The sequence below is a fragment of the Serinus canaria genome, chromosome 4 (genome assembly GCF_022539315.1).
Source record: "Serinus canaria isolate serCan28SL12 chromosome 4, serCan2020, whole genome shotgun sequence".
NCBI lineage: Eukaryota > Metazoa > Chordata > Aves > Passeriformes > Fringillidae > Serinus > Serinus canaria.
Window position 1 is genome coordinate 62,477,760 of NC_066317.1, and position 15,081 is coordinate 62,492,840.

The window sequence follows — 15,081 nt, forward strand, 5'->3', positions numbered from 1 at the left end:
AATAAACTGAAGCTTTACAACATTTTTCTACTCAGTAATTAAGGAAAAGCTGTGTGATAATTAATTTGCCACAGAGGTTGCGTAGCAATCAAAGCCAGTACCAAAAAAACAAAACTGAAGCATCAAAAAATGTGATATTTAAGCCCAGTTCCAGCATTTCAGGGAGGTTATAGATTTTCATTGCAATAGGATGTCAACCCAACCTCAGAACAACATAGTCCTGCCTGTCACCTGGCAAAGAACTAACCCCTTAACTTGGCAATTAAGCATAATGAAGAGCTGAGCAAACAGACAACTCAGTAAGCACTAAGTTACAGCTAATAGTGTGAATTTGCCAATAAATTCAAATTTGTGTTGTTGTTTTTGCCCAGAACCTGCAACACAACCACTTAAGAAGGGTGCACAAGCAACTCTGCACATTAAAACCTGGGATGCCTATGGGTTGAAGAGTACAAAAAGAAGCTTCAATGGATACAGTGCCTTTATGATACAGCACTTCCTTACTATTAGTGCAAACACTGTTAAATCCTGTTCCTAGACCACAATTTACTACTTTTTTGGAACCTCTGTTTCTAGTATTACGTAATTATGTGAAAATCAGATCCCTACTATATAAAATTCAGTAATTTTTTATCATAACTGCTCCTGACTACTACTATTCTTTCACACAGTAGTTGTACATTAAATAATTTTTAAAATATGCTCAAGTTAGAAGAACTCAATTTAAAAAAATTTGTACTAGCAACGCAACAGCATTTACACTTTAATTTTTTATTGTGACTCTGAGTAAAGGTAATGTGATCCTAGTAAATACACTTTCACCCCCCAAGGCAAGTATAAAGTAACAATTTAGTTAACATTTCAGTCCTCTAAACAGAGGTGGAGTATGTTCCTCAACTGCAGTAAAAAACAAAGGTAATAAAAAGGATAACACATACATAAAATTTAACAAGAATCTCTCACTTTAAAGTAACTGAGACTTCCAAGCCATAGCTGTTGACAAACTGTAGGCCTAAATATTTTGATCAGGAACACAATTTTTTTGGACAATGGCATTTAACCAAAGCTCTGCAAATATCCTCACCACTATCCCATCCCATGCTGGAAAAGCACAGGGGACAGAGAAGCACCAGATACTGGTCACTTCATTGGTCACATCCCAACAAAGCAGTGTGGTGAATTCAGAGGGCATGTCAGAGGCTGTGTGTAATCAGAAGCATCTTAACCCAATCAATATTATTTAACCTCTAAGAAACTCCTCATATTGACAACCTCATCACGAAGTACTACCCACTGACCTTTAAAAGAACTGCATTTCCTCAAACACTCATGAAAATACATCCTTATGAGATGCTGTGTCTGACCTAGAAGCCCTGCTGACTAATTAACTCTTGCTAAGCCATGGACAGCCCTTACAGCTGGTCTGCAGACTGTGCAGCTGAGCTGCCTCCTAAACAAGCCACAGATGCTGACCATGTAGCCAAACAAGACACAACACATGAAGACCCTGGTAGTTTGCCCCAGCAGATGTCCCCTGTCAGCTGTGGAATAATGACACAGCTGATCTTGTATCAGCTAAGCAAACGCCATCCCCACAAGGCTGCTGTTTAAACCTCCCTATGGGAACACCTTTTCTAGTCTGACATCTGATAAGCATCCTTGGAACTACCCACAGAACACCTTTTTGAAAATGCCAGAGATATACAAAAAGATTTAGTGATTCAAGCAAAGGATGAAAGAAAGGATGAACAGCCAAAATCTAAGCGAAGCTGAGATGTCAAAATGCCATTTCACATTTCTCTTCAGGAAGAGAAAATAATGAGGCAAATGCTCTTTGTAAAGGAACTCTGGCAATACTTTCTCTACTGCACATAAGTGATTCTCTGTTCACCAAATGTCCAGAGGACTAGGCTGATCCCTGCTTTTCCATGTGAGGCTTCTGTGAGGGAACATTTCTCCACTAATTTCCAATGGAAGGCAGAAACATCTCCTTCCCAGAGAAATCTAATTCTGTCACTTCAAGACACAGAGAACTCAACAATAAAATCCTGAGAGACCATGAACACAAACAGAATCTATGTTTATCAAAGAACAACAAGATATACACTAAATAACCTAGAAATGGGAAGTTTGTGCTGAACCTTTCCTGTCAAAAAAGGATTCATGTCAACCAAACTAGGCAAAACCATAAGTTCAAGGGTGTTTCACAAAAACTACCTAGAAAACACAAATGCACTGGAAAAGAAAGTCCTGCAGGAAGAGATTCTGATTTCATCTTATTTGTAAGCTTTGAAGATGGCTGTCACCACAGTGTCAGCAGAAACACAACTTCTGACTCAAAGTCAGTTGCTCTGACTTAATCGCAGTAGCACAGAACAAGCACAGGAAACAAAAATGCTTTTGGTAAGAAATAACCATAAAGCTCACCAAGACCATTCTCAGCTCTGCAGATAAAGGCAATATAAACACTTTTATATAGTTAGGATTGCTGGAGTAAAGAGATACAGAGAGGCCTTGTCAAAAAGCACGGACATGATGAAGGACAGTCACAGAAAAAGAAGCCACAGATCACTGCAAAAATACCCAATTAACATGCTGTGGAACACAGCAACAAAATCAGCTGTTGGGGCAGGGGGAGAAAGGCTTTCAATATCAACCCAGTTTCATCTAAACAAATCAGGTAACTTATGAGGGACCTTAGACTTCTTGCTGAGCCTGGCAACAATTAAACTTTTTTGTCTCCTTTTTTCCTTTCTGGTATCTACTAGTAAAAGGAGGACTCCAAAGAATTTTTTTGATTCACTGTATGCAACATCTCTTGTAGCAGAATCAGTCAAAACTGCTCTTGCACCATGGAAAATTTCCCAAGACAATACCTTTAAACCACATGTACACAGATCAAAAATGTATCTTCATCACAAACAAGACTGAGAGGTCAACATGAACCACCCACGACTGTATGTTAAAAATGTTTGGACCTGGGGTAAATTTCTATTAACACCTCTTCCCTAGAAAACCCAAACACTTTGGCAGTACACAAATTACAAGCAGAGCAACCCTACTAATAAAATATACAATTTAATGCCTCAGGAGCTTTAAAGCATGAGACCTACAAGCATACAGCAAGGGGGTTTCTCCAGTGAAAAGATGCTTAAAACTCCAAATTTAGTTCTGTGCACTATGGGAAGCAGAAGGTAATGAGGCTTTAATTTGCTTGTGGAAACAGCAGCAATGCCTGATAACTGAAAACAGAACTACTCAGTCATACCATCACTATTTACACAGGATGCTGTCATTTTACTGAGTAATCTACAACTAAGCAAATTAGGGCTGTAATTCTTCTGACAAGCAAGTTATGACAGTAGCCTACTCAATCAACAACACTCTTTTCAAAAGAGATCTATAAAGATTTTTACTAATTCAATTGTAGCAGCATCTTGTTTTTAATGCAGTTGTTGCAAACATGGGTTTTCATTTCTGCTTGAAACCACAAAACAAACTCTACCTTAGCTGTGACACCAGCGTTGGCAAGCTATTCTGCAGAAGTGGCTCAGAAAACACCAAATTTTCAAACAGATGCTTGTTGTGCAATTCCCACGTCACCTGAAATTTCTTCAAATGTTCATTTTCCTATAATGATAAAACAACCAGAAATAAACCAGGGTTAAGGAAAAAAAAAATCAAAATTCTGTATAAGGCAAGAATTTTTTAAGAAGTCTAATTTCCAACCTACAGGCTGTATGAACCAGCTCAGATCTTAAGTAATTTTAAAACACAAATCCTCAGAAATTGAAGCAGTTTTTAATGACTTAAATAACCATAGCATCATTCCTTCTAAATAGTCATGAATTTAAGAAAAAAAAAAATTTTAAAAAATCAGTCTACATTATTTGAAGTTCCCTTTTATTTCTGCACCAAAAGATGCATTTTATGATCTGAACCTGTATTTCTCAGGTTTTCTTGTCAAACAATTATCTACTTATGATTATTTTTCAGGTTTTTTAACTTATCTAGTGTAAGACACATATACAATGTCAACCTATAATCTTTATTCAAAACTGACAAAATCAAATAAACAGTTCTCCTCAACTACAGCTTAAAGAATGAAGTTCTCTAAACAGATGAGACCAACAGTTTACTTCTCTGGTAAGTAGAACATTTTGTATTTGAGGTTATTTAACACATAATTGTACGTCATTTCAAGAGGCAAACCTTAAAACTACTATCATTAAAACAGAAGAATTTAAAACATGTATAATATACTTTTCAAGGCAGCAAGTTTTCCTGCATATAGCCAGCAGTATGCAGGTTTTCTATACCAGGACTCAACCACACAGCAGAATTAAATGCAAACATTCTGGCTCTTGGATCAGCAAGTGGGCCTTAAGTGCTACAACCCCAAGCACCCAGAAACACCATTATACTCTGGAATTTTAAAGTTTTGTTAATAACAGTGGGTCAAAAAAAAAAACCAACCAAACACATTTATATCAGACCTGAAGACAAGACTACCAGCATTAAAAAAAACCCCAACAATTAAGTTCAAAGTATTATTATTAAGAAGGTTGGGTGGTGAGGTTTTATAAGGTGCACAAGACATGTACTTTTTCATTTTGAGTATTATGTCTTCAAAATATTTTAAATTTCTATAAAATGGTAATAATCTCTCAAGGTTCACTGAGGCTGACTTCTTAAGGAATTTCCATATTATGCTGTGAATAAAACAAGCAACACTTATCTACAAACTCTTGTGTACCAGTTTGTGCAGATTATGGTATTTCTCACAAAGAAACATCAGGCAAGTTTTTCTCTAGTCTGTATGCTGTGTACTTGAGGGCCCTTCTGTACTGACCAGAGTCTTTCCAAATTGCTGTCAGTATAATCTGTCCTTCCCCGCATTGGTGGGGCACAAAGCTTTAGTTCCTGCTATTGAAGTCAGATGGATTCCTTTCAAAGGCAGGACAACTATTCATAATTTCATTGAGAAATTAGTTTCTCACAGGTGGAGGTCCAAGGCATTATATGCCTTATACAGTACACTACATGCAAAGCTTTCATCCTTAAAAGGAAGGCAGCAACAAGTCTAGAGATCTTGGCTGCCTGTTCTGTATTTTAGCTGAAAAGATTCCTTCTTCTACAGTGTACTGGAATCTTGAGAGGAAACACCCATGCACACTGAAAAAACTAGTGACCCTACTACCTGTACTGCAAGCTGTGCCATACTACTCAATTTAACAAAAAGGTTATTTAATAAATCTAAGAAATGCATGACAAGAGACAGTATCCCACATTCTCACATTTCAGTTTCTCAAGGTCACAGCTTAGTAGAAAGATGTTTTTGGTACTGACTGGGCTGAAGAAGGAAAAAGACAAGAAAAATCTGCCATATTTTGTGTTTCCTTATGCTTCATTCTTTAAAAGAGGAGAAGAATTTTATTTTACTTTTAATTTTGTCAGGAAACGGGTTGACTAGGGAGTTCAAGCATCTTCTGTTTTCTCATGGCTATAATTGCAATCTCCCACACCTACTAGTTTTCATAACTACATTTCACAGTAATTGCCAGAAACAAGGTATACAATGGTTATTTTCTGATCAGCTATGAACTTCTGACATTTAAGGGTTCATTATTGGCAGATCCTCTTTGAGAAAGCTGAGGTGCACTGCAAACCATTTGCTTTACAGCTGAACAAGCTGCAATGCAAACCAATCTCAAGAGCAACCTTCTCTCAAGCACCCTGTTAGTGACTGTTAAAAGCAGTCAATAAACAGGAGATAGATACAGACATGAGGTCACTGCTAAGTGATAAGCCTGAGAAAGATAATAGAGACAACAGCAAATACAGAGCATTGACAACAAAAAAAAACCCATCAGATGTGCTCAAGCTTCTTAGAAGAACCATCTTCCTGCTTTGGCAATTTAATTTTATTGACAGCCCTACCTCAGTAATGAAACTCTGCTTCCTCTCCACTTAATATCCTCACTTGTAGCCATCACAGTGTATGCTCCATCTGTTTTTTCCTCTCTTTACCTTTCAGACAGTCACTTGCACCTAACTGGCAATAAAATCCGAATTCCCCATTTTTGCCACCTTTTTTTTTCTCCTTGCACAAAGCTTACACAAGAAAAGGGATGGGCAGGATGATGACATCAACAAAGGATGCACAAGAAAGGATTAATAACAAAACAGGATTAATAACCTTCTAAGACCTTAAACAAACAGAATTTGTTTATGGTATTACTCACCCGATGGACAGTTACTCAAGAAGAAATTTTTAAGGCTACTGCCTATTTTATATCCAAAAATGTAATCCTAAGAGTAACATCACAATCAAAAAAAGTTGGCAAAAAAAGCATTAAAGGTAGAACCTTAGAAATAATGAATTACATAGTGGATTAAGTCCGAGGCAACACAGTGTCTCTTGAAGTAGCCATCCTAGATTGTGAACGAAAAAGTTGAACCTGGAAACAATTTAAGTCAATGCTACACAAAGACGCTGGTGTCACTTAATCCTGGTTGTGAAGATATCATTAAAGATTACCAGAGAAGTATTCTCCACATTAGGATATCTAATATTTTGTAAATCTGCTTAAAGATTTGTTTCAGAGCATGTGCCACAAACAATATCTCACCTTTTTCTTTCTGAACAAAAAAATTTTCATCAAGCCACTGTAAGAGATGCTTACTCCACACTCCCAAAAATTTAACTGCCTTTTCAGAATCTCCCTGTCTCTAATGACGAACACAAAAAGAACCTTGCAATTTACAACCACAGAAGACACCTGAAAGAGCCCAGAAATAACTCTGCCAGCATCAGTCCTGGCAAGCAGGAGCACAAAGCTGTTTTTTCAGTCTTACCAGAGTAACTAGGAAGGCGCTGATTGTACAGGCTGCCTGACAGAGTGCACTGTACTCTTCAAGCAGGAGTGAGATGAACTGCTGGGCCTGGGGTGGCCCTTCTGTCGCTAACGTCGATGCAACCTTGGATCCCAGGGACAGGTGTCTGAGCAGGCGAACCTTCATCTCCAGCACGTATTCCCTCGCTTGCTGCTCCAACCGTTGGTAAAGCTGGTATGGATCTCTTTCACAAAGCCTTTATTTTTACAATATTTGGGACAGAAAAGAGAAAAAGGAGAGCATGTAATCAACAGTTTTCATTTTCCTAGGAGTATTTAGTTACTATTACCAGTTACCATTATCCTCATCAAAAATAACCTCAGTGGCTCAAGTTTAGAGAACTACCTTAAATCTCAGAGAACACAGTTCAGTCCCCTACTTCTATACACATGGGACTGAGCTCCTGTGTACCTTAAGGAGTAGGATGCCTGCACACCTGAGGAGTAAAATTATTTAGTATTTAAAATTTCACTTCAACTTGTGAGCTCAAAATCTTAACTCCATTTGCATCCAACCCTGCAGGCACCCAGACTCTTCAGATAAGCTTCTTCACCATTTCTCCACGTTGTTCTTAACATGTGACAAATTAGTGCCTACAGAAAAAAAGTGAACATGATGGCTGCTTTGAACCACTTTAAATAATTCAATTTCACTCTAAATTTCTGTACATGGAATTTAAGCATGCACAGAACGCTTTGGGTTTTCTAAAGCACAGGGAGGTGGGGAAGAATAAATGAATGGGGTAAGTACTTAAGAGTTAGATGAATAGAAGTCTGCAGCTATCTAATCCATGCTTCTCCCCCACCACTCACAAAACAGTTCTATCATACTGCCATCAAGTATTCCAACATACAATAGGAACATTACTTGGCATCACTACTTATTCCAACAAAGACGACCAGACACTCCATTCTTTGCCAGCTGTGTCTGACAAGAGCCAAGCATGGAAGTGGGAATTTCTGCCTTTTAAACTGAGTTGCTCAGTCACAGCATGGACTTCGGCATGCTACCTAAACAGAAGATTTTTTTAAAATGCATTCAATACCGACACTGACTAGCTTTGTAAAAAAATTCTGCATGATAATAGTACTACAGATTGGACACATTGGTGGCCTGCCCAAACCATATCCTTTTTTTATTTTTCACTTTATAAATAAAAAAAGTGAAAAATAAAAAAAGGATATGGTTTGGGCAGGCTACCAATGTGTGGATAATAAACTATTTTTCACTAGAAACTCTAGTGAAAAATAATCCAACTGGCATTTACGATTTCCTTCTGTGAAATCCTGTTTTTGTCTTTGTCTTGTAATAATCTCTCTCAAAAGCGAAAAACAGTTCTGAGTAATGAAAGCTACCAAGTACGTAAGAAAGTTACACAGTATTATGTTCTGATTTCCAAAATTTTTCCATTAAGGAGATGCATAACATCAATAACCACTTTAGCTGTGATTCGGTTTTAATTACCAACACACTACGCAACATTTAAACATCTTTGATTTCCAAGCCTATATTGCATGTTTTGATCACTTGAATAAACAAAGTGTGACTAATAGGGAGGGACATTATATTGCTCTGCTTGTACACAACTCACGTATGAAACCAAACAGATTTTATATAAACAAAGTGCAATATGCTTATTTAATTATCTACTAAAGCCAGTTCAGGTGTACAGTCATATTAAGAGCAGTGCTAGATGAATTTCTCTTTCAAATGAGTCTTTACCTCACCAGAATTTAGGTTCAACTACAAATTGCACATGAGAACTACAGCTCAGGTCAGACTGCTCAGATCTCGGTATATTAAGCACATATGGAACCAAGAAGGAAAAAAAACTCCTTGACCACAAATGGAGTTAGAGAGAAACTGAGATGATCCTACTGGAGCCCTTCAGGGTTTGCCACACTAGTCTTAAAAGCAGAAAACTCTCCACTGAGGATCTCATTTTCACTTCAACACCTTAAAAAGTTACAATTATGACTTCTAAAATGAGAATGAAATTAGAATCCGCCTCATCTAGTGATCAGTGTTCAATATAACTTTTCTTTATTTTTATAAAATTTCTTCCAGGTATTACAATCACAGTAAGGCGCAAAGACTAACTACTACTACTAACTCAGGCTAGTTCCACAAGTTAAGATTTTCACATGGGGTAATTCAAACTTAACACTGTCTTATGAATAAGGCCTTTTGAAGAATAATATTCTGGGACCCTTTCATAATTACGCATTTATATTCCTATTGCAAACAGCATATGAATTTAACAGCTTCCCATGTATTCAAACTAGTATTGAAAAATCCTGAATAAAACAGAATGAATCTTCTTTGAAGTAGTATACCTATCCACCAGCTCTTTCATGCCTTCTTTATCTGGTACCAACGATTGGTCTTGGTCATCTGCCAGAGGGGTCCCAGCTTGACGATAAATACACCGGACCATGTACCTGACTTCAGACCAGTAATTCTGTAGCTGCTGAGGTTCACGTTCAGGCTCTGCTGAATTTTCTCTGCATTTGAAGACAAAAATAATTACCCTCTGTTTGTATGCATCACATATGTGTATTGCTTCCTACTATTCCACAAAAAAAAAAAAGTACATCTGAAAACGCCTAGAATAAAGTATGAAACTGGATAAATACTGCCATTCAGAAATTACTGTTACTGTCAGACAATCTGTTTCAAGAGTTTAAGCACACACCTACAAACAAGCTACAGCACTGCCAGAGTCTGACTACAACCTCTGTGCTGCTGAGGTTGAGTTCAGCTCTTACCTGCGTTCATTACAGGCCTCACAGTTGCACGCTATGTCTGAAGGAGAGGAATTGCTAAGATCTGCAGCAGGCACTGTCTGTGCACCAACAGTTATTCTTCCTCCTCCTACAGATTCCTGCTGTGATCCACTGTTTCCAAGAGGCATGTGCAAAAGGAAATCTTGGCTCTGAAAAAAAATAAAAATAACCCAAACAGTTTGTAAGGTCTGAAATGCAATTAGGTAGACAAATATTAAAGTGGCAATTGTTAGTGCTGCATGTATTTTGGGAGGACACTCAACCAGGCACAAAGAATTAGTCTTTCGAAAGCCTAATAAATGCAAGAGATGAACAGAGAAGACCAATGATACAAACAAAGCTTCATTTCTAATGACCAAAGTACACTGCCTATAATTATCACCTTTATGTACTTCAGCATAAACAATGAACTAAGCTAGAGGAAGGCTTGCATCATACACATTTAAGCATAAACCAGCATTATCTCTTCAGTCTCCATGAAACAGTATGTTTGGCTTCCGGAGTTTAACAATCCCTTCTAGTAAAAATGATAAAATCTCCCTGTTTGTAACAGCCAGACATAGTATTTCATAGCAATGGATGTCAGAAAGCTGCTGCTGCCACTGGAGATGGATGCAATCTCCTGTGCACAGTGCTGTTCAATTCCAGCAGATGACACAGACCACTCACCCAAACTGCTGCTATTTTTGTCTGCAGTTTCTCTCCCTTCTCTGTGCTCCAGCCCCAGCACATGCCATGCTTCTCTCCTGCACCCTACCAAGTCTGCCACCAGATTGCCCTGGCACCAGGCAGAGACCTCTCTCACATCAGTACCATGACAAAAAGTGGCTACTTTGTGCCCCAAATCCTAGATCAGGATGCAGACATAGGTAAGAACAAACCTGCGTGCAGTTGCTACCAAGCAAGGTAATGAGAGCAGCAGCAATCTGAACACAGGAACATCTACAGCAAACCACTTGTATTCTGACTTGCAGTCAATGGTAACATTAAATTTTTTTTTTAGCTAATTTTGGCTTTTTTTCCCAGCTGGCTTCTCTAATTTGGCCACCTAATTCATATAGTCGCCTTTTTAAGTCAAGCTTCCAACACTGGAAAATCTATTTGCTATCTGCTTTTAAAAATTCCTGTTCAAAAAGAAAATTGTTGCCAAATTAAAAAAACATTCTGAATTTTTACTTATCCCTGGAGTATTTGTAACTTAACAAAATATGTAGGAAGCAAGTCCTGTCTACCTTGCACATCTAGGACAATAATTTTCTTTACTAGTTCCTTAAACAGAGCTTTAACGGGTCAAAAAATGATGTGTTTACCACCACACCACCACTGTAATTCCCTTGGATGCAACCTCTTTTGATTAGTTTATGTCTCTTGTTAATAGCAACATTATCTATAAACACAAGTTGTATATAAGTGATATACTCTTAAATTTTTCTCACAAAAAACATCCTCATCTATACTTTTTAACATAAGCTTAACAACACCCTCCATACAATCTTTCTTCACAGTGATTTACTGAAATAAAAACCTGCATGTTCCTATGGGTGTGTGCACAGCCTGTTGGTTCTCTGCAAGGAGGTGTCAGCTGGAATCTACAATACTTCCAATTACCCCAAGTGTGTGAGTTCCAGGTCAGTCATGAAGACTTGGTTCTGCAGTATAACATAGTTTGTTTCCAATGAAGTTTTGCTGGACCTATCAATGAACTTTTAGTATCTTCCTGCAACACTAAGCACAGCTCTTACATGAGGTCGAATTCACAACTCGAAATATTAGCGCCACGTATTAAATTGGTCCTTGCTGTACTACCAAGACTAGGAAACTGTTACATTCATGCAATGCAAAGTTCTGCACCTTTATTGAAAAATACAGCAAAGAAAATACAGCAAAACTCAGAAATCTGAAAACTCAGGAAGCTGTTAGTGCAAGTGCAGTGACTCAAGAAGTCCACCGAAAGAAGAAGGAAAATTCAGACAGTTTACTTCACAAAGAGAGGAAAACGCACCATCAGCAGACAGAACAGAAAAACGTGTAATGAGTGAGGTCATGTTGGTAAAAGTAGAAGAAATTTTAAGTACAGGGGATAAGGACAAAGCTTAAGATCCAATGAATTAAAAGCCAAAACCTCAGTAAAAAACAGATCTAAACCTTGCTCTCCTTAAAACACCACAACTCAGAACCAGAACTCCTCACTTTTGGAACAATTTCCCTCTTCAGTTTAAATAAAGCCAACTCAAAATCACCTAAAAAACTTTTTAAGCTTTTACAGCTCCAGTGGTTCCAAAGCACAAAGTGACATGCAGCCCGTAATTAAGCATCTCCTCAGTCTACTGAGCTGACTTGAACTTACCACGAGAGACTGCTCTATTGTAGCATGCCTCTCCTCCTTTTCGACTGTTCTTCGACAGTCTGGACACACCCACAGTGGGAGGTGCAGCATGTTGTTTGCTTTTGGAGATGTGGAAAGTGCTGTTTTGCTGGAATTCTTGATTCCGCTCTCTGAAAGCGAAGTATCTTTTCGTTCACTTCTACAAAGAAGACAATGCTCGCCAGTTGTATATGGTGCCCTTTGGCCCAAGCCAAAGGTAAATGGTGTCTACAAACAAATGTTTTGATAGATAACTGGTTATTCACAGAATACATAGCAGAAAAGACATTCTGATATTTGAAACTAACAACAAAACCCCCCAAAACCAACACACGTATTTTACTAGTCATTATAAAAGTGAATACTTGGAGTGTCCCAACAAACACAGCAGTCTCAATATCCATGAGGCAAACAACTGGGACTATTAATATACTCCCATTTAGGAGCATGGTCTACAGTCTTTCCCTCTAAAATATTTTGGCCTAGATGTAATAATCTAGCTAGTAAAATTAAAAAGGGATATTTACTTTTACTGTCAGCATTTACAGATAAAAAAAAAAATCTCCTCTTTGATGCTCTGTGACACTTCCTTTAAAGATACCAGCTGGAACAAAGTCACTTTCAGCTAAGCCTATTACAAAATAAAAGTTTAAATCAGTTTCAACAAAACAAGTCGGTAGGGTCCTCAAATCCACTATCAGCTATTGAATCAAGCAGACTCCACAACTTACAAGGACAGAGGTACTTCAAAACCTGAATTCTTTTCCAAGATGCTACAGTGCATGAAACTATGGTTCAGCCATGCAATGCTGATTCTTCACCAAGGCTGATAGTCAAAAACAACTCAAGCAGCATGAGACAAAGAGAACCCGATTTTATGAGATATAAGAGATGATTGGAACAAAATATCATATAATGGCAGAATCACAGATTTGCCCAGTTTTATTACAACTGCTAACTCTGCCTTAATTAACAACACCCTCTATGTAAGCATCAAAATAGTTAAATTCTTTCTCAAAGAAAAAGCAAATTTTAAGTAATTCAAGCACTGCTCTTGACACTGCTCTAATCTCAATACTAACAAAAAATATAGCTTTAAAGATCTTGTAAGGCTGAACTGCACAGACACAGGTGAACAGTTCTTTAGGGCAAAGGACCAGTTCAAGCTAAACCATAATTCACTCTCTTCTTGTCTTCACAGCAACAACAAATCAATTCTCTAGTGCTGACATCTAAAGAAAAACAGCAGAGCATTACAAACACTGATTTTTGTGTTCTTCCCATTTGTAAAATTGGCAGACTCAGCAATATGGAAAGGAAAACTAAGAATTCTAGACATAAAAGCCCAAAAGACAGACTGATTTCACCTCCACAAATATCTTCCTATCTTTAAAAAGCTCATGAGAAATTTAACAGATTTATTAAGAACAGCTAACCTTTCCTCACTGCTGCCACTTCTAGAATTAGCACCTAAGCACTAAGGCAGGAAAAAGAACACAATCTCTCCAGGAGCCTACTGCAAGCTTTTAGAAAACCTTCTCATGCAGGAAGACTCCCTCTGCCAGCTGAAAGGCCGGACTGACCAACTCCTTTATAGGCTCTACAAGCACCAACAGATTTCCCAAGTTGGACATTCCTCTTGGCTGACCTGCACTCAGCTGAAGACCTCATTCATACCTAAAACCCCTGCATGAAGAAGGCCATGGCTGCTTATCCCTTAGCCCTGAAAGTTTCCTTCTTAAATCAACTTTTTTTGAAGCTAAATTAGGTGAGTCCCTAATGTCAGAATGATGACATCTTCATAACTATTTTGCAGGCAAATCCTTACGAACATCTAATGCAGGACATCTTCCAACAAGCAGGAAAAGAAGAGTGCAAAAATGTAAAAGTTCAGAAGCTAAAACAACCTGACACTTACTCCTTTGCAAAGGTAAAGGTCATGGCAAACACACCTCAGCCACTCTGCAGGGACTTCTAGAAGTTAAGGTATGTGTGTGTAACTTCCTTAAAGCTGCACCACAATCACTAAAAAGCCATGGCAAACACAGCAGGAACAATAATAATCTTTGTTATGGCCACACTCTGTTAGGGTTCCACTATCTCCCCACTGGGCCCATATTTAAGACAGATGTGAATCTCAAATTAAAGCCTTGGTTCCTAGAGCACAATGCAAATCAAGAATCAAAACTGAAACTTTAACAAAATCTAGACCACAAGCATCTCTGATACCTGTTATGACTCCAACCTACTACAATGAAGCTATAAATTGCAGTTTCTTATTTATTTAAAGCGTGATGAATGCAGTAACTGTTCATGTGACCATTTCAACGTGAGCAGCAAACTCTTGCTGGATTAGAAGAGCTTGCAATTAGGTCACATTTGTATGTCTCTTCAGTGCCATCAGAGCAAAGTGCACATTTTGTGAAAAGCACGATATTTTTCCACTAGTCAAGCTTCAAAAAATGTGTGATGCATCTCTGCAAGAAAACACCCAGGCTCACTTTATCTCTGAAACATGTTCAGATATAACATTCATAAATGAAAGCTGGAAGTAGGACAAGCTGGAACAGAAATAACTGCATCTCTGCTATGTATTTAGATTTATTTCCAAGAATAACTTTATTACCATAAAACTGCATAGGTTTTTTTAACATCCAGGTCCAACTTCAAGCATACTATAACAATAAAATTTTACTTCAAAAAAAACATTGCTTTTTAAAGCTTAAATAGGAGATAATCAGAAACTGACTTCAATTAGCAACATCCCAATCTCACACAGCATTCTTTTTGAAGACTTTGATTTAGTACCTTTAATACTGCTTAATATCTTCTCCCATTAGTAAATATTTCTGCTTTTATATATATCCAAAAAATTTGACTGCACATACCTGTGAAACACCCGTGAATTCTGATCCAACAGAACTGTCTGTAAACTGTGTACCATTTAGTGAAACCTGGAAAACAAAAACAGATCAGTTACAATAGTTGAGTTTATTGCTAAAAGAGCTTTATAAAAATTCAATAAAATCTTCC

General features: G+C 37.8%; 1 protein-coding gene across 2 annotated transcripts in view; it reads right to left on the reverse strand.

Annotated features, from left to right (window-relative positions):
* FAM193A (family with sequence similarity 193 member A) overlaps positions 1-15,081 on the reverse strand; it is a 122,983-nt gene that overhangs the window by 76,501 nt on the left and 31,401 nt on the right. For both annotated transcript variants that reach the window (XM_030239364.2, XM_050974017.1), the window contains exons 2-7: positions 14,937-15,002; positions 12,031-12,276; positions 9,666-9,832; positions 9,234-9,401; positions 6,859-7,093; positions 3,506-3,630 (exon numbers count right to left, since the gene is read on the reverse strand). In XM_030239364.2, the coding sequence (XP_030095224.2) occupies positions 3,506-3,630; positions 6,859-7,093; positions 9,234-9,401; positions 9,666-9,832; positions 12,031-12,276; positions 14,937-15,002 (1,007 nt within the window). The remainder of the gene's footprint in view (positions 1-3,505; positions 3,631-6,858; positions 7,094-9,233; positions 9,402-9,665; positions 9,833-12,030; positions 12,277-14,936; positions 15,003-15,081) is intronic.